This window comes from Echiichthys vipera (assembly GCF_963691815.1).
Source record: "Echiichthys vipera genome assembly, chromosome: 2".
NCBI classification, from domain to species: domain Eukaryota; kingdom Metazoa; phylum Chordata; class Actinopteri; order Perciformes; family Trachinidae; genus Echiichthys; species Echiichthys vipera.
Genome location: NC_139827.1, coordinates 25,985,553 through 26,005,422, shown reverse-complemented (window position 1 = coordinate 26,005,422; position 19,870 = coordinate 25,985,553). Strand labels below are relative to the sequence as shown.

Sequence of the window (19,870 nt, the reverse complement as noted above, 5' to 3'; positions counted from 1 at the left end):
CTGTCTCCATAGAAACCCGCACCTTTTTGTAACCTACATTTGCCGGAAAGCACACACAGCTGTCGCAAAATGTTTTTGTTATCTCTGGTGACCAATAAACGTGATTGTGATAATACAACGAGGACTGGTACACTGAATTGGGTGATATTTACAAATTTGTGCAAACATTTGTTGCATTGAATTAGCATTTCATTAATAATTTAGTATTATAATATATTTATTTAGTCTATAGACATTTGTCCTAAGTAAATGATCATTGGACCTTTTCCCCATTCTTTCATGTTTTAATTGCCTATATTTTTAATACAGTCCTTGAAGAAGATTTGATTCAGTTATGAATAAAGCCAGTACTTCGTGGTTGTAAACTAGGCAGTCAATACATTACAGATTACGATTTTTTTAAAAAGCTAAATATATGCACATTGTTTGATCATCTCAAAATAGGATATGTAATAAGTTTAGTCACCTCACAATATATTATACAATATATATTTTCAAACATGCAACAAAGAAAACAGAAAGTGTCATATAGAAAATAATTATACAGTTTTACACAACTAAAAAGAATAGAGATACATGAGTAACAAATACTTAATTCATTCATTTTTCTCTCTTTCTTTTTTGTTCGAAAAGGAGTGTGAAGAAGTATACACTTATTTAATGTTTCTGGTATATATATATATATATACACACACAGTATAATCCCGTTATCATAGTACTTTGAAGGGGGACCATTGTACACAAGGCCTACATAAAAGTACACATCATGAAGATAACTGACTAAGATAAGATAAGATAAAATAAGATAATCCTTTATTAGTCCCACACTTTTCAGTACTTTATACTAAATTCATTAGAAACCAGCACAGGGACTTAAGTCACTCAAAATCAAAGTCCATTGTATTATTGTCTCCCACCACCTTTGTTTTATTGAAAAGATTCAATATAAACATTGCTTTTCTTACATGTTCCAGAGTTATAAACAATGCCAAAAAATGTATTTCTAAATGTAGAACAATAATAACATACATTTATATGTAAAAAGAGAGTGAAACATTAAAAAAAGGAGAGAAGACAAAAAACAAAAACAAAAAACGTATAATGATCTGCTATATAAGGTAATACATCTGAAATGCCCAAATCTTATAATAGTTTTTACCAATTTATAATTTTTGCGTTTTAAGTTTTCCATAGTGGTTAAATATGATTTAAATTCTGAATTTTCAAAAATATAAAAGGAGTGTAGTTTATCAAGCCAAATCATTTTATGGATAAACTATTTTACTAAGATAATGATCATATGAATTATGTAAATTTAATCTGCAGAACATTTGGTATTGTCCAGGGTGTACCCCGCCTCACGCCCGATGTCAGCTGGGATCGGCTCCAGCCCCCCCGCGACCCCGACCCCGACCCCGGGATAAGCGGTTGAAGATGAATGAATGAATGAAGAATGAGTAATAAATCCATCTTTGTTAGTGCCCCCCTTATAGACTGTATGGTCCCCCGTGTATCAGGCCTAATGTTGCAGGTGCACTTTACGGCACAGCAGCGCCCCCCTGCGGCAGGCGGCCGCTCGTCCCCCTGTTGACTGAGCTGCCTGGGTCACAGTAACGGGACAGCAGGTCCGACCGTCAGTCCCAGTCGTGAATGGAGATAGGTAAACAATAACGGCTCAGTGTTTTACACACTATTCCCGTTTCTACACTGCAGTTCATTTTGTATTGTATTCATTTAAACCTCAGACGCATTTCGCTGTTGGCTAATTGAAAAGAGACCTTGTTAATTAGACAACACCGGCTTTTTGTTCCCGCTCGTCATGGCGATAGCCCACGTAGCCACCGAGTACGTTTTTTCCGACTTTTTGTTGAAGGACCCCACCGAGGCCAAGTACAAAGGGCTGCGTCTGGAGCTGGCGGTGGACAAAATAGTCACGTTTCTAGCGGTGGGACTGCCTTTGTTTCTCATTTCCCTCGCTTTTGCTCAAGAGGTGTCAGTGGGTGAGTGAGCTGTTGTATTTGTGAGCGCCCTGTCAGGAGCGACGTTCATTATCTGACGTGATGATAATATAAGAAAATGTAGATAATGCATACTAGGCTGTCCAGTCATTGGGGAGCGTGGCTTCTTTGTCTCTGTTCCTCTGTCACACTATAACTGCAGCACATTTGGTTTCAATAAACCACACTTACAGACAGTAGTGAATGAAGCAATGTGATATGTAGCTATGCATGTAGGGGAGTTATATTTAGTTAAAGCCCAGAAAAAAGAGGTGTGTGTGAATACTGGTGAAGGTGTGGTTTTAGTCGCCACCCTTCTGCCTATCTCACGCCCTGACAGTGATCAAGTATACACTGCTGCTGCTGCTGCTGCTGCTGCTGCTGCTGATGATGATGATGATGATGATGGTGATGATGATGATGGTGATGGAAACTTACCCACCTGGCAGCTTATGATTTGCTGCCTAATGGACTTACTGTAAAGACCAGGAGAATAGAGCACACAAGTCAACAGAAGAGGATCTACTTCCCACTTTAGTATAAAAACAAAAACATATAGCTACAGCTTCATCAGCAGATTGACACTGTAATCTTCTTAGGTCATAATGCCAGCGGTCTGTTGTTATCTTCTGCAAGTACTGCCAATCTGCACCCAGATACTCGGGCAGGATCAATCCATTACGCTGCAAGCCGTGAGATATCTTAAGTGCTGATATGACTGAAAGACACAATTATTATGGACAGATATTGTTATCACACAATACTAACAAAATACATTATGGCAGAAATCCCTCATTGATTTTTCTTTTGCAAAGGGTGAGATGCAGATAGAGAGTATGGACTTTTCTTCACATGAGACAAATTAGTCGTACAAACTGTTGATGTAGTCCTTTTTCAGATCAAACACTTTGACTTTCCATAGTAGTTAAATCATTAACATGTCTCTGGTCAAAAAAGACAGGTTAATCTCACATTTGACAATATGGGACCTTTAATACTGTGGTATCTTACATTAGAAAAATTTCTCAGTGACTTTGTCGAATAATTGAGCATGTTGTGTTGGACATTTTCACTTTGGCATGCAAAACTTAACAGAATTAGCCGTCCCACCATTATTTAAAAGGCCCAGTGCTTTATGCTCCAGCCACAGCAGACAGACAGCACCAGAGGTTGACTTACTTAATGCAACTGCTACAACTATGACTGATACTAGAATTAATATAGCTGGTACTTGACCAACTACATGTCATAGACGGAAAAACTATATGATTATGACAGCCCATGTGCTACCAAAATATTACCGTCTGGTGACTATCTGGGTTATTTGTAACATCCTGTTCACCATATAGGGATAGCATAATTATTGACATAAAGTATGCTGGGAACAACCCACCAACAAATTAGGCCATGGGTGCAGAGGAGGGAGGGCTGACAATTGTTTGCTTCCTTTTGCTCAAATCACCAAAGTGCCTGTCAGCTCTGACTAATACTGCTCCACTTTCCTCCCCCAGGTACCCAGATCAGCTGCTTTGCCCCCACTAACTTCTCGTGGAGACAGGCCGCATATGTGGACTCGTTTTGTTGGGCAGCGGTACAGCAGCAAGGTGACAGCACTCCACTATGGCTGCACAAGGTACAGATGTCACTACCAGTGACAATCGTCAGTGCTGACAGTGTAATTGTGTGGGTATTGGGATGTTTTTTTTAAGTTTTAAAACTGTCTTGATAGAAGTCATTATCAGTATTATTTAACCAAGAAACGGCCAAACACATGTCCATAAATAAACTAAATAAACATAAATAAAAAACATAAACATAAATAAACTAAGTAAACACATCCATAGTTGTGAGTGTCCATTTCTCTGTGGATTGAGAGTTTTGATACTTCCACAGTAATTATATAGCACCTCGACGTGCTTTACAATAAAAAAAGACATCTCTTTTTACAATATGGGAACTGATGAACATAACTTGTACTATTGATAATCCTTCCAGACGATGCATAAAGAAATAACTTGAGGGCCTCAATTGATCTTACATGAATAATAAATAATAATATGTTTTATTTATCCAGCTGTTAAGTCGTGACGTAACACCCTTTCAAAATAGGATTTCCAGGTCCAAGCCGGTCCAAGCCTCATATTTCCACAACGCCGCAGTGCCGTGTTCCCTGTTGTTTGAACAGATCTGAGTTTTTAAAAATATGCCTTAATGTTATTTTATTTCTTTCTTATCGATGAAAAAGGTGTCTAACTGTCGTTAGAGTTGATCGTTATTGTTCACATGTTCGGCCGTTGTTTGTTGTTGTTTTATTTCAACGGAGCGTTTGGACCCGGACATCGTATTTTGAAAGGGTGTTACGTCAGACTTAACAGCCGGATAGAGCCCTTTTCATCAAAGATCTCAAAGGGCTACAGGTTAAAAAAACAACAAAATACATTTCATCCTTAAAAGTAGCTAAGAGGGGGAGCCAAAAGTTTAAATATATAGTTTAATAACAACAAATCTTATCAGAGAAGCTTCTGGCACATGTACATAATCACAGACACCAGCAAACTTAAAGTGTCTCAAAAGTGCATCACATATTAAAGCACAACCCGTTCAAGGACCAATGTCCTGTTATCTGTTATGGCGCCAGCGTAAGAAAACAACCCCTCAACGCACATTAGAGAGGAGGCAGACATTTCTCCACTTACACATGTAAACCCACATAATTAAGACATCATAGCATATTCTATATTTCTCCATCAGGAACTTAAAATAGTCAGCTACAGATGCTCACTTATCGACTGTATCGGTATGTTTCGTTTTATTAGCCCCTTGACCAATGAGACAGGCTTCAAATTGACTACACATTTCTCTTACAGAAAGTTATACTAATAATGTCCTTTTTTCTAATGCCGCTTTTTCCTCTTCTAACACCTCCCTTTCTGTTTTCCACAGTTCTTCCCATACATCCTGCTCTTACTGGCCATCCTCATGTATATCCCGGCCCTGTTCTGGCGTTTTACTGCAGCTCCACACCTCTGCTCTGACCTGAACTTCATCATGGAGGAGCTGGACCGCTTTTATAACCGTGCCATCAAACTGGCTAAGAATCTAGCATCTTTAGATAGCAAATGTGCATCCGAGGATACCCAGAGGTAAACACATTGTTATTACACAATGCTATGCAAATAACGCACATTTGTTTTTTGTGCACAGATCAGAGAGGGAATAACACATGTTTAAAAAGTAGTATGGCCCATCCTTTGACCACTAACTGCTGAAAAAAAAAAAAAAACCTTCATTCATTGTTTTTTTTTTTGGGCCAGTTATATTTCCTTCAGTTAATCATTTTGTCGTAGGGAACTGGATCGGTCATTTCTCAAGTAAATACTATGGCATTAGCATTTCTAAAGTATGCTGAATGCTGTTTTTCTGTTGCAGTGCTTTGGATCTGACTGAAAGTTGCTTCAAATATCCTTTAGTGGAGCAGTATCTGAAGACCAAGCGCTTCTCTCACGGCCTCGTGGTCAAGTACCTATCATGTCGGGGCCTGACTCTGCTGATTCTCCTGCTGGCCTGCATTTATCTCGGCTACTACATCCGACTAGCCTCTTTCACTGATGAGTTTCCCTGTGACCTGCGTACAGGGGTGCTGAAGAACGACAGCATGGTGCCGCCTGCTGTGCAGTGTAAGCTCGTGGCAGTGGGTGTCTTCAGGCTGCTCAGCTACATCAACTTGGGGGTGTATGTGCTTATTGGTCCGCTGGTAGTATACGCTGCTCTTGGACCAGCTCGCCAGAGCTCCAGCTTCCTCCGGCCTTATGAGCTGCTGCCGGGCTTTGGTTCTTTGGGCGTGGTCACCCCCTTCTACAACGACCTCAGTATCTACCTGTTGTTCCTGCAAGAGAATCTGAGCGAACTCAAATCATTTAAGTGTCTGCAGGTGGGTCCCAGCTCAGATACTGTAGCTCCAGTATGGTGGTTAAAGGTCCCATATTTTTTATTTTCAGGTTCATACTTGTATTTTGGGTTTCTACTAGAACATTTTTACATGCTTTAATGTAAAGAAAATACATTATTTTTCTCATACTGTCTGTCTGAATATGCATGTATTTACCCTCTGTGCGCCATTTTAGCGCCTGGTCTTCTGCATCTGTGCTCTCAGCACCTCTGCCCTGTCATTACAGCCGGGAAACGACTGTAACGGCACTGTAGCGTCACTTTCTACCTATATAAAGTATAGTTGTGACATCACAACTGTACAGAAGTCCTGACGGCTCATATAAAGACACAGTTTCTGAATAGAGCCTGTGGATTGATCGTTCTGATCCTTTGACAGTATTTATACAACACCTCGACCTGCTTCATAATCTAACATAATCTAACATGAAAACCTCACTTTTTACAATATCGGACCTTTTTTTGCTTTTGCTTTGAAAAAGAAGTAACTTGTCTTATTTACAGGTGCTTGAGTTGTTGCAAGAGGCTGGTGATGAGGGGTTTGACACCATGTGCCTGCTGAGAACTCTGGGTCAGGTGAAGACTGATGTGATAGACAGTAAGACGATGTGCTCACGCAAGAACAAGAAAGAAACCAATAAAGCAGAGGAATGACTCCTCCAAGGTAAGGATGGATATTTAGTCTTCTAATGAACGTGTAACTTTAGTGAAATAAACAGATTATGCGGTGGATTTAACCTTGAACATGTTTTATTTTCCTACAGACCTTTCTGCTTTGTCCTGTATGACTGACCTAAAGAGGATATGCCCTGCTGCGATGGAAAAGAAGAACTGTGAGAAAAAACCTGTGCACTTACATTTATCTCCATTTGTGGTGATAAAGATTGACCTGCAGCAGTATAATAATTATACAGTCTGTAGTTTGGCCAACAGACATTTATTTTACCTCTCAGATATCGTATTTTTAGTAAATGTGAATTCCTGAAGGATCTGTTCCTTCTGGAAGAACAAGTGTCTCAGGTCTTGGGCAATCTGCTGCTGACCCAAGACCTTGTTTTTTTCTGAAATTAAATTCCTATGTTTCTGTTTTTTCTATGGTACATGCTACTTTTCTCAGGATCTTAAATGCCTTCCAAACCTAATTTATATCATAAGCCATGTTCCTTGGACTGAAATCTGTACATTAAATTTCCAGTTGCAAGAGCCCACTTCCTGCCCTTTCTGTTAGAATGAGCGACATTTCTGAACACAGGGTTTAGACGTATTTAAACATGAATTGTTAGGTATTTTAAGAACCACTGGAGCAGCTTTGTCTGTAATGTAAAGCATGTGATTATTTATGCATAAATGTGCAGATGGTATGCTGTGTGTGCATGTTGAAAGTAAAACAAGACCCTGGGTTCTCCAAACTGATGGACTGATGGCCGCTCTGCATTTTAAATGAAAGATGAATGCATATTTCTTGGGGGGATATAATTTCAATATCAATAGTCATCAGAGGTAAAGTGTTTAAGGGGCCTTTATACATTTAAATAATGCTGTTCTCCAGGATAAAGTCAACTGTGAGTAAATTCCGTCTCACTCTTCTTGTCAAAGATTGATTTCTGTGACCAAAACATTAGAAACATCTGTACATTACAATATAATGCAAAGAACTGCCCTGCAATAAATATGATACATAAATAAGTAATTGTTTGTGATTTAGCGTAATCTATATGCACTGGTGTTTTACTTAAAAACACCACACAAAATGATAATAGAAGTGAAAAACAAAACTCTACTTTTAACTTCCACAATCTTGCATGGAAAGTTTTAGAGGATTTACAGACCTGAGGTGTTATCGTATGGAGGCTTAAACATGATTTAAGTAACAATAAATACATGTATAAATAAATGCTGAAATAAATTAATGTTTGAATAAATAGGGCCTCCTACCTCGTTAACATATGGAAACAGAAATAAATAAATGTAGGTGAACAAAAATGTAGAAATAAATGTAAAGCATTTATTTATTTATTTATTCTTTTATTTATTTATTCATGCATTTATTCATTTATGCATGCATGTATGTATGCATTTATTTATTTATCTATCCATATAATTGCATCACCGCAGGTCAACACAGCAGTCAGCGGGAGGTGGAGGCTTCACTTTGCATTTATAGCTCAGTGTGGCGCTGCTGTGGTGCTGGGGCTCCGCCTTCCGCAGCGACAACTTTGCTGAGTGATATGATTGGAGCATTTGTTCACGGCGTCATCTTTATGTCCAATGGCGGTCGAGAACAGCAGCTCGGTTTATATTTGGTTGGTGAGTCAAGCAGCGTCTTAACGTAACAAGAGATTAACGTTAGTTCGTGCTCTCGCAATACCTTTGTCGCTCACGCCCGGAACATTTAGTATTACATTGAAATACACTCCCGTAGCTGTATCATGTTGTAATCGTTCCCTTATAAGTGGGTGAGTCTGCCTGGTTCCTGTTTTTCACTATGTTGGGATAACACATTCTGGCTAGATATGATAGCTCACAGTTAGCTTAGCTGAAAAGCTTAGCCATGATATTCACTTTCCAACACAACTGTTAGCTTTAGAAAGTAGCTAACGCTTTCAGTTCCCATAATTATTTTTCGTGCTTTATCTAAATGAATATACTATTTCTTTAGTTTTTGCTTTTCCCACCCTTGGGTTAACGTAACCAAGACGCAGAGCGTTGTTGGCGAGCTAACTTTGTTAGCATTCGCTAACCGTGTCGTTAACAGTTACGTTGTTTGGATCGTTGGGTGTGTGTGCTGTTATGGCAGACGGTATTATAAGTGTTTTATCTTTACAGTTAGGTCTCCCATCCCCGTCACCTGGATACAAAGCAGCAGACATGGTAGAGCCAGCGACACACACCTTTGCATCCCTAGAAGATGAGCTGGGCTTCTGGAAGGAGCAGGCAGAGGCACATCAGCAAAGGTAACAACATAAGACCGGAACATCAGGAAAACACGACTCCCTAGAGATTATAATAGCAGATTTAGATAAAAAACCATACATTATAGCTATAGACATGTTATCCAACATGGTGAGTGAGATATTTTTTGCAGTAAACATTGTTTTGTCATCAGGGCTGATGAGGCTCAGGAGGAGCTCCAGGAGTTTCAGCAGATGAGTCGAGACTATGAAGCAGAACTGGAAACTGAGCTGAAGCAGTGTGAGGGTCGAAACAAAGAGCTGCTTTTAGACAACAACCGACTCCGCATGGAACTGGACAACATAAAGGTAGAACATTGATTATAAACAGGCTTTGGCTACTGCAGAGCTGGAAAAGCTCCAGCTAATGAGAAATTATAAAGAGACACAGAGACGCACCCAGGAAGCCTTAAGCCAACCCAAATTCAGCATATCGTTGCCGCTGCAGCTATTAAATTTGCTATCTAGCTGTAAGGCAGCTGAGCTGACTGCTATTTTTGTTCATGTCCCATGGAGAAAAGAACATTAGTGAGGGAAGTGAATGTGGGATTGTGCTAAGAATCTCTGATTTCTCAAAGGGAGTTTTTGTCTGTGGGTGTCTGATAAATATGCTTGCATACAGTAATCTATCGTGACACTGCAGAGCTGCCATTGTCTATGTCAATTAATTTGATATCTGTGTGCTGTTTGCAGGAGAAATTTGAGGCTCAGCATTCTGAGGCTTTTAGGCACATCTCAACCCTGGAGGAGGATCTGGCACAAACCACAGCAGTGAGAGATCACCTGCAGAAATACATCAGGGAGCTAGAGCAGTCCAATGATGACCTGGAGAGGACCAAGAGGTCAGTGTTGCATCATGAAATGGCAAACTAATTTGCTAACTCTTTAACACACACGTAGACAGACTGTAGCACACAAATCAAATATGCACAATAAGTCCAATGTTGTCAACAACCTCTCTGTTTGCCCCAGGGCAACCATCATGTCTCTGGAGGACTTTGAGCAGCGGATGAACCACGTCATTGAGAGGAATGCCTTTCTTGAAAGCGAGTTGGATGAGAAAGAGAACCTGCTCGAGTCTGTTCAGAGGCTAAAGGATGAAGCCAGAGGTATACACACACACAAACACACACACACTGTAACTTCTTTAGTTTGCAAGAACTGTTTATTTCTCTGAAAACTGACACTTGACACTGACGCCTCAGGGAATTTCAATAGCTGGATTACTTCTGTATGTATGTCCTGTCTATTCCTCCACTTTATCCTGTGTCTGATCTAATGTGTATTCTAATATCCATTCAATGGACCATGCCAATATTTAGAGAGGAGGGTGGTCGATGTTTTTGGCATTTGCTGAGATACAATCATTTAATATCTCATAACAAATGAGATACAGACATTCTGAACTTAAATAAACATTTATTTAACGCTTGTATTGTCTGCATCGGGCTGTGTTTAGTTGCAGTTTGGCAATAAACGCATCCTTAAGCTGTGTTTAGGTAATCCAGGTCTGTGTCATGGCAATGTGGGCTATTGTGTTCAGACGAACGGTGTTTGAACCGCTTCATCCGGTGGAATTTGGCACATCTCTGATGCTCCGCTCTTCTGGGACATCTGTCACTGAGACAGGCCAAACACTGTCACCTGGACACACGATGCCAACAATGCCATGACACAGACCTGGATTAAAATGGGCAAAGTGCCCATTCAATAGCCTAAATGCAAAACGGACTGCTACAGTAAAAACACACAAACACCTCTACACACATCAGGCGGCTCTGTTATAATGTCACTCAGCCAGACATTTCTCCGTTCCCTGCTGAGATGGACGGCTCAGCGCTGCAGAGAGGAATTATTATATTAGCGGCTAGTGGACTTTCTCTGCTCATAACACTGCGGTGAATTTCAGCGTGCATTGACAGCTTTAAGGGCTAACATTGGTAAAAAAGAGCAGTTAATGTTGATAGCAGAGCAACAAGTTCAGGGATTGCTGAATCACTCCTGCAGCTCTGTGCTAAACACCCAGCCCCAGTGTGAGGAGAGGAACAAGAATGAGAGAAAAAACTGCAGTAAAGACTCTCACACCGAGCTGAAATGGGAACAGTTTGTTGCAACATGTCTTTTGGATTTAATTAAAGCATAAGGATCCTGTTATTCTACGTTTTTGAAAATAAAAAATAAAAATCTAAATCCCCAAATTGAAAACCAAATACCTACCCAACGAAAGAATATCTAAACATTCGAGTATTCGGATCCAGCCCTACTATTTAGTAAGATGTGAGATTTGTTTAGTTTGTCTGAAATCTTAATAAACTAATAGTACATGAATTGCATATTATTTCTAGTGAAATATTACAGTATACAAACGCTGGACACTTGGCTGGCAAAAATATTTCATGTGACGCGGTAGTAATGACAAGGTTCATAACAAACCAACAGTGGCCAGGGCTGCTCTGTAACATTAATCATGCTTCTATTTACATTTCTATTCACTAAAAATCAGTTATTTTTGTCACCCGTGACATCTGGACAAGTTGCTTTCCTTTTCTAGTAATTTAAGTATTATCTGGCGATACCGGTAGAACTGAGGTTTGCACGGGTTACCATAGTTACGCGGGTAGGGAGACTCTCAGAAAGTTACTTGGTAAAAAAAAGCTCAGTGCACCCAAAAAAACATATACTACTGTTTATTCACACAAAAGTATGATGAACGATAGCACTCATACTAAATCCTGAACTAATGCGTTTTCAGACACAGCTTTGCTAACCGTCCCGCAATCAGCCCAAATTACAAATCTTACAATTGTACTCATCGGGAGCAGGAATGGCAGGCCGGAGAAACACATACAATAGTCTTTCAAGCCCTGTAAGGTAGCTTGGCTGGCTGAGGGCTCACTACCATAATACTGACCTCTGCCCGTAGAATGGCGAAACTGACACAAGGGGGAGCGCTAACTTCGTCCTACAGCAGCCACATGAAAAGCTGCCTTTTTTGTAAATCAGCCTCATGAGCACAGGTATTGTGCAATTTGATTATCTCAAAATAGCAATAATTGGTCAATCACTAAATAAGTATGCACTTGCTGACATGACTTCATGGATTGCATGTTTTAGGTAGTTTCAAGTTTTTGCAGCTCCATTGTTATATCATATGGAAAGTTGTGTTCAGAAACCTACGTTGTTGCTGTTCTCACCTGAAACGTGTCATTTACAAAGAGCTGATCTGCAGTATCTCTGCTTGTTCTGTTTGCGTCAGACCTCCGGCAGGAGCTGGCTGTACGTCAGAAGGAAAGACGGCCGTCCAGCAGCCTAGGCAAAGACACAGATCGAGCAGATCTGCCGTGCCCCTCAGCTGGTAACCCATCCATCCCTGTTACACCCATTAAGCCTATCAGCTCCTTTGCAACGCCCCCCCCCTCCAGTATCCGACGAGGTAAATGGAAAAACTTTGACTACAGTGCTATTGAATATACCAACTTCTTATGTGCTCACATTTTCAAATCTGTTTTGTTTTAGGTGACGGTCTAACGGGGACTCCCCTCACTACCTCCGCTAGAATATCGGCACTCAACATTGTAGGGGAGCTGCTGAGAAAAGTTGGAGTAAGAGATTTAAAAATGTTGCACCTTCACTACCCAGTGAATAAGCGCTTTACAGAACTGATCGACCGACCTTTTATTATCCCTGCCAGAATCTGGAGTCAAAGTTGGCGTCCTGTCGAGACTTTGTGTATGACACATCTGTCAGCAGACCAGCACTTCCGGCTGGCCCTGGTAGTCCTTCTGGTTTAGAAAGAGGCCCTGAGGTACAAGCTAGCAGCATGAGCCCCCCTCCTCAGTATGACAGGTGAGGAAAACAAGTGTACCGACTGGAAATAACTTGTTGTATGAATTGTCTTGCACTGTTGTTGATTTTAAAATAGATTTTATTGTATGTCTGTAGAGCCAACAAAGAAATGTTTTCTCATTTGTATCTGATGTTTGCTCATGAGTGTATTTGCTTCCTCTTTTCTTGCAGTTTAGTGAAGCGGTTGGAGTTTGGACCGGCTCCTCCCAGAGGGGTCTCCCAGGGTGCCCAGTCTCCGCAGGCAGGGGTCAAGATTCTGCTATGAGAGAAAAATCAGGCGAGCCACCCCCCTCCTTCAGTAACCGGACATCCGCAGCTACAGCAATGAGACTTTGAACTAGCTGCCTTCCCTTGTTCCCACCCTTGCTACTGAACTATTTTTAACAAGACAGCCACTCTCCTTGCCCCCATGGCCCACATAATCAGTGCATGGACTTCTGCTGCCCATGGCTAGTATCACACCATATCTATCATAGGAAGCAGCACTACAGCTTGTCTTGTCTATCTTCTGCTGTATCTGCGACAATGTGCTGAGTAGCATCTACTGACTTGCTTTCAGTGGTGGATCAACAGGGCTATTGCTCCCAGAAAACACATTTAGGGAGGTTGTTGTTGCACTTGTCCATTGATCAGCAAATAGGGACTCAGATAAGAGCCAGTGGTATTAATACAAAGCCACTGGACATGACCCTGATAAAGGGACCAAGAACCTTTTGAGTGTGATTTATTAAAAAGATTCAGTTGTAAAAATATTGTTTATGACCAAACCAAGTCCAAACCAAAGCTTTGAGAAATGAAAAACTGATCAAAGATGCAACGTAGTGGGAAATTGGTCGGATAGGAGCGCTTGCTAGACTTAAATTGAGTTTGAGGTGCTCTTTGGATAAAGATGTATGTACAAATATCAGAAGAAAACTCTGAGGCTCTCTCTTTTTAAAATGGTAAAATGCCTTTGTTACAATAGTAAAAATATGGCATTTTAAAGGGGTGCTTTACCCATTTTAAGCCAGGTGTGATTTAATCCAGCTCTGTTTCATGGCAATGTGGGTAGTGTGTTCAGGACAACAGCATCGGAAATTCATTGGGCGCATACATAGCCATGACATGGACCTGGATTAAAATGGATAAAATATCTCCTCAAAGAGAGTGCCTTGAAGTTTTCTTGTGATTTTCTCTAAAACCAATGGGTTAACATATCAGATATAAAAAAAAAAAAGATAAACTTAGTTAATAATTTCAAAAATAAGTCTGTTTTTTTCTGGGTTTCCTTTTTTATTATGGGCTCTAATAATGTAGCACTGAACAACACCGGCATGAATTAACTTCCATAGTGGAGGGCCTACATACTGTCGAGTGAAAAGATAGAGTCCCTAGCATTAGCACTGTTAGCATTTTAGCCATCGATGCCTTCATCAATGATATGACCTCCAATTATTTAGGCCTTGCTTTGCTCTAACAGTTCAGAAAAAATGAAGCGGATTATCTGTTCTTCATGCGACCAGGCATCAAGGAATAAGACTTCCCTAGACCCGTTTAATCTCACGTTCAGTTTGACCCAGGTTCTTTCTGTCACCTCTTCCTGCCATTACACAGACTTGTTTTAGATGACATGTTTTTTTCTGGTTTGTAAAGGTCATGAATGTGAAGTATAGGAATAGGTTTTCAGAGATGAGATGTTCGTTTGTCATGCTGCGCATTTATGATCTAGCGTTACCAATAACTTTTATACTGAATCGACTGTAGAAGTGTAGCAGTTGGGCACGTGTTCACTACTGAATGTATAGTAATAATTCACTTATAGGTGTGAGACCACCTCTCTGCCATCAAGAGTTATATGGTGGGTGAGTAAGCAATAATAGATTTTAACAGGTCGAAGATAAGCACAGTTCATAGTATATTTGTGTAGGTATATAGAGCCTATATTGAAAACCCCTTTCCTGCCTTTTAGTAAGAAATATTGTGAATGGGGAAATGGCGATTTAACATTTCTGCTTTTCTCTTAAATGTTTCTGGTTAATCTGGAGCTGTCACTACTGCCATCCAGCAGCTCACTAAAGGGATAGTTTGGATTTTTTAAAGTGGGGTTTCATGGCGCCAGTGCATATATGGCAGTCGGCATGCCCCTGGTTTGGAGAAGTACGACGTGTAGGATATATTTATTTTCACCTTACCTTTCCATCAGACAGCCCTTTATGACGGGGAACTGAAGCAGTTCTGTCGCTCTCTTCAAAGCCACCAGACTATCCTTTTAAGCAACTATTACAGTACAAATCTAAATATCACGGTTATCACTGTATATTGCAGTGTGCGTGTTTGAAGTTAACTTGTGGTTAATTCCTATAAGAACTGGATTTCCTGCTCCCCTTTGTTGTTTAACCTCCCTTGAACTAACATGAGCTAACTGTAATGGTCAACCACGGCCACTGTGTGCAGGGTGTTTGTTTGAATGAGCATCTCTGCAGCGGCTTCTGTATTTGGACTTAAAACTGTATGTGCCTGAGGTACTATACCCAACTTTTATCCTGTTGGTTTGCAGTTTTTCTATATAACTGAACCGATGAGAATAATGTTCTGATGATCCTTGGAGTTACTGACCAAGACTGAAACAATAAAAGGAGAAAATCAGTGTTATTTTTTTTATAGATCTTTATTTCTTGTGCAGGTGGTTCAACAGTTAATAGATGATTGGTGTCATGTAAACATCTGCAGATTACATAAAACATTATCAATTAGAAAATGAGTTGGATCAGGTTTTTCTTTTTTAACATGTACAGTTAATTGGGACAAAGGGGGAAAATTGAAAATGAAGATGCCCAACACTGAAATCTTGCTTCTTTTTTTTTATATAGTTACGTTACCCTAAACCTTGTCTGACCTAAAGCATTCTGACATCACTGAGCTTGAGTTAAACTAATATAAACGTAGCCGGGCACAAGAAAAGTGCAAATAATATAAAAAGGTGACTTTAAAAAATGTTCAACAGCTAAATATTTGTTGGTTGGGAGTACAAACAGCAGCACTGACTGGATGCAGACTTGAGTACAGAAATCTCTTTCTACATATCCTATCTGTTAAACCACGTCAGTGCTGCTCTGACACACTAACAGCAGTCACAGGCAACAGGACGACAGTCGCTGATAACAGTTACAGATCCACAGATTTACATGGCGTCTCTGCTTTAAGTTGTGGGGACCCGAGGCTTTGCTGGCAGGTTAGCGTGGTAATTAGAGGCACCTATGTTTGTGTACAAAACCTTGCAAAAGACGGATTCAGTCATTCAGCGAAGTACAAAACAGTGTGACATAAAATAAAAGGAACAGCAAATCACACATTAGCAGAGCCACCAAAACAACTCCCTTTGTTGACATCAAGTCCTTCTGATTGTTGTGTGTCAAGAAAAGGTGCTCTGAAACAAGACGATAGTACATTATTGGAAGTTGGAGAAAATATATATTTTGAAGTAATATGGAAGAACTAGATATCATAACAGGTTTTGACATTATTCTCTGTTAAAGTGGCAGACCATGCCCCGGTGGGTAATTCCGATATCTGGTTATTTGACGTCCCTCACTCCGCAGACTTGGTTCCATTGAAGTCGCTTTGGGAGTCGGCCTCCTCCTCTGAGGCGTCCTCGACCACCCTTCGGCCTCCGCCCATACGCCGAGCTGTGCTGCCAAAGGAGGGCTCGTTTCCACGCCTAACAAGCCACAGTGACACACACGAAGACGGATACAAACACAGAAACATATCCCCGCAGTGAGAGGAGTGGTTATGTGACTTTGTGGTTAAGGTTTGCTTGAAAACCACTCTGGTGTTGAACGTACAGGTTGTGCTTTGGTTACAAGGGAAGCACGCTGGTTATATTTGTAACTCATTTGACTCCTGGCTCAGGAGAATGAGTTTGGTTTATGGCAATTAAACCAAGCACTGAGAAAAATATGGCCACCAGTTAGACATTGGTGTAATGGAAAGCTCACTTGCTTATATATATATAATATAATATATAATATATATATATATAATGTTTTTAATTTCTTTTTAAGGAAATCATTGTGATGAGCCATATTTCTCTCAGTTAGGCTCAATGAAAGAAATGATAGCATTAGGAGTGTGCATGGGGGGATGAAAGTTTTGGTAAGTTAATAAGAAATGGTGATGGGGTCACTTTTAGGTGCAGAAGTACCTGCTGTGTTACTCCTTGGGTTCAGGGTTGCCTCTGGAATAGAGATGGACACCATTGTTGTGCTTTTGAACTAAATTCTATTAAATCTTTTAATGCTTTCAATGTGTGTTTTCAACCGTCTGAAGACGACTGTAGTGAACTAGTGCTCTTTAGCACTCAAATGTCGGTGACCTGAGAACAGTTAACACTATTTGAGTTGAATTATTTTGTGTGAAAATGATGTGTAATGAGCTGTTTCACTCGTACGGACATCCTCCCGATAGTGACTATTCTGTTACTTTACTGTGATATCTGTCCTGTCGTAGCGTCACAGGAATAAAAAAGGTCAACAAGAAACAAACAAACAAAAAACCCTGCTTCGCTAAGAAGAAAGACAGACGGACTCTTCAGGACTTCGTCCTACCTGAGTTTGCTCTTGAGAGAGTTGATCTCACGGCTCATGGCGTCGCTGGTCTCGGTGGCTTCATCCAGCTCCCGCTGCAGCTTTCTGCGGGCGGCTGTAGCGCGCTGAGACTCCTCCTCCGACTCCTCTAGCTGCCGCTTCAGCTGCTTCATGCGGGTATTCGCCTTTTCCCCCTAGTGAGCAAACAGAGGGACCATTCAAACTTAGTACTCTTTTGATAGACCATCCCAACTAACCATCCCTGTGCACCAGACTGAATCTCTATGAGCATGGGTATGTGAAGTGATCTTACCTGGTCTTTGTACTGCTCTCCCTGTTTCCTCTCATCCTCCACCTGCATCAACAGGTCCTTGAGCTTCTTGTCCTTCTGGCGCATACTCTTCGAAGATGCCTGTTTGTCCCTGAGAGAGGAGGACAAAAGAGTTCAGAGAGGAACATGAGTATAACTGGTGTCATTGTAGCATTGTTTGTTTAAAGTGAACCATGAATATTCAAGGGTGTTCAGGACACAATAATATTGATGCTGCAGTCATTACTGGAAGATGATCAGTTTTAGATGGATATGTGGAGTTTTTCATTATAATCATGACATAAAACCATTTTAAAAGCAATTTATTCAGACGTATCTCTGCCTCTTTCTCTGTCCCTGACCTGTTCTCCTGCTCCAGCTGCTCCTCCAGCTGTGCCACTTTAGCCTCCAAGGCCGAGATGGAGGACTTGAACTTGGACTTGACCTGGTTCTCCATCTCCTGGAGCTTGGCCTTCAGCTCCTTGTTCTGGCGCTCCATCTGCTGCCGAGCGCTCTCGTTCTTCTGAGAGGTGCTGCGCTCTGTCTGCAGCTCGTTGTTCAGCTGTTCCACCTGTGGAGGGAATGCATGCAAAGAACAGGGATGAGGCCTCCACACCCAGAGCCCTTTTTACGGCTCTGGCCGCTACTGTCTGCTCACCTGCTGTGTGCTCTTCCTCAGCCTGTCGTTGATGATCTCCATGTTGCTCTGCTCTTCCTCCAGCTCCTCCTCTAGCTGGGAGATCTTAGCTTCCAGACGACGTTTCTCATCTGCCAAGGCTGACCTACGCACGAGGAGCACAGTGGGAAAACAAATGAAACCATCGCTTGTCTTCTGCGTTCATTTCACAAACAAAGCAACAGAGTAAAATCTCCACCCACTTTCCAGAGGAGTTGCTGGCCAGCTCGTCAGACAGCTCGTCTCTTTCAGCCTCCGCCTGCTTCCGTGCCCTCTCAGCTGCAGCCAGTTCCTTAAAACACATTAGAGATTCATTTTCAAAACTTCTGCTCTCAAAACAATTTACTGTCTTGTTTGGGAATTCAATGCGTTACCTCCTGTAGCTGCATGAGCTCAGCCTCAAGACCCTTGGCCTTTTTCTCACTCTCCTTTGCGGTAGTCAACACCTCCTCTCTGGCAGCGCGGGCGTCTTCCAACTCCCTCTGGTAGTCCTTCATCTGGGCCTGGTGGGAGGAAGAGAAGGCGAGTTTTTTTCTAATGCTGTTTATTAAAAGCATTAGAAAAATTACATTTAAATAAAATAATAAAAAATATTGGCACTTTGACGGGATTGTTGATGCAGTGCTTCTCGTTAACATTACAGTAATTACTAGGCACCAGTAGAAAATAAGGAATATTCAATGATTTCCAAGTTGTGAAGTTTCAAGTTTGTAACAATATCAGAGAAGGTCACATTTAAACAAAAAGGTAATTCTATATTTTGTTTAAGCTTTAATGATGTCGGTTTGCCAATATTACCGACCAGAGCAGTTAAACACCTGTTTAGCTGGAAGATGCTACAATAGATGCCTACAAAATAATCACAAAAGAAGGAAATGATGTGTATTCAAAATCAAATGCATTAAAATCTAAAATAAAATTGTCCAGTTTAGACAAACTTCCTTTGCGCTCCGCCTGCTGCTGCATTTCATCGGTCCCTTCCCCTCACCTGAATCTTTCGGAGCTGTTTGATGGCCTCATCCCGTCCTTTACTGGTGGTCTCGATCTGTCCCTCCAGATCTTTCATGTCTGTCTCCAACTTCTTCTTGGCTGCTGTCGCCACGGCCCTCTGCTTGCGTTCATCCTCCAACTCTGTCTCCAACTCACGGACCTGCAGTCAGTATGCCTCATTGCTTAGATCACTGATGCAGCCGTTCTCTGATGGGATCACATCGCATACTTTCCATTTCCATTTTACCTGCTTGATGAGCTGTCTCTTCTTCTCCTCTCCCATCTCATCTCGTCCCTGGAGGTCTCTCTCGAACTGAGCCTTCAGGGCCTGCATGTTGACCTCCAGACGTAGCTTGGCGTCCTCAGCCGCTTGCAGCTCGTCCTCTAGCTCCTCCAGCTGGGTCTTCATCTCTTCCACCTGGGCCTCCAGGCCTCGTTTGGACTTCTCCAGCTCGTGGACCTGCCATAAATTTAAAGTTAAATTAACAACTAGATTTTGGTGTAAATAGCATAAAGAAATGAGAACTAAAATCGACTGGTCAGTCCAGTCCCACAGACAGAGATGTTTTAATGAAACAATGTTCCAG

General features: G+C 41.2%; 3 protein-coding genes across 5 annotated transcripts in view; 2 read left to right on the top strand and 1 right to left on the bottom strand.

Moving 5' to 3' along the window:
- Positions 1-1,819: 1,819 nt before the first annotated feature.
- Positions 1,820-7,096, top strand: LOC310953720 (pannexin-1-like; the record flags this gene model as incomplete). Its single annotated transcript, XM_083922853.1, has 6 exons — positions 1,820-2,000; positions 3,509-3,630; positions 4,941-5,140; positions 5,427-5,928; positions 6,450-6,609; positions 6,710-7,096. The coding sequence occupies 5 exons, from the start codon at positions 1,820-1,822 to the stop codon at positions 6,597-6,599; spliced, it is 1,155 nt and encodes a 384-aa protein (XP_083778979.1). The 3' UTR covers positions 6,600-6,609; positions 6,710-7,096.
- A 1,183-nt stretch (positions 7,097-8,279) lies between these two features.
- Positions 8,280-15,373, top strand: LOC310964895 (nuclear distribution protein nudE homolog 1-like). Its single transcript, XM_083938200.1, has 9 exons — positions 8,280-8,401; positions 8,772-8,899; positions 9,052-9,205; positions 9,590-9,738; positions 9,869-10,005; positions 12,153-12,329; positions 12,413-12,498; positions 12,588-12,742; positions 12,914-15,373. Exons 2-9 carry the CDS (start codon positions 8,814-8,816, stop codon positions 13,005-13,007), a joined length of 1,038 nt encoding a protein of 345 aa, XP_083794326.1. The 5' UTR covers positions 8,280-8,401; positions 8,772-8,813; the 3' UTR covers positions 13,008-15,373.
- A 36-nt stretch (positions 15,374-15,409) lies between these two features.
- Positions 15,410-19,870, bottom strand: part of myh11a (myosin, heavy chain 11a, smooth muscle) — a 29,874-nt gene continuing 25,413 nt past the window's right edge. For 2 of the 3 annotated variants that reach the window (XM_083938171.1, XM_083938172.1), the window contains 9 exons: positions 19,531-19,743; positions 19,282-19,443; positions 18,668-18,796; positions 18,497-18,585; positions 18,276-18,399; positions 17,980-18,188; positions 17,621-17,729; positions 17,329-17,501; positions 15,410-16,439 (listed from right to left, as the gene is read on the bottom strand). In XM_083938171.1, coding sequence (XP_083794297.1) covers positions 16,310-16,439; positions 17,329-17,501; positions 17,621-17,729; positions 17,980-18,188; positions 18,276-18,399; positions 18,497-18,585; positions 18,668-18,796; positions 19,282-19,443; positions 19,531-19,743 — 1,338 coding nt within the window. In that variant the 3' untranslated portion in view covers positions 15,410-16,309. Of the gene's footprint in view, positions 16,440-16,925; positions 16,959-17,328; positions 17,502-17,620; positions 17,730-17,979; positions 18,189-18,275; positions 18,400-18,496; positions 18,586-18,667; positions 18,797-19,281; positions 19,444-19,530; positions 19,744-19,870 lie in introns of all 3 variants that reach the window. The other variant, XM_083938173.1, reaches the window with a different exon arrangement.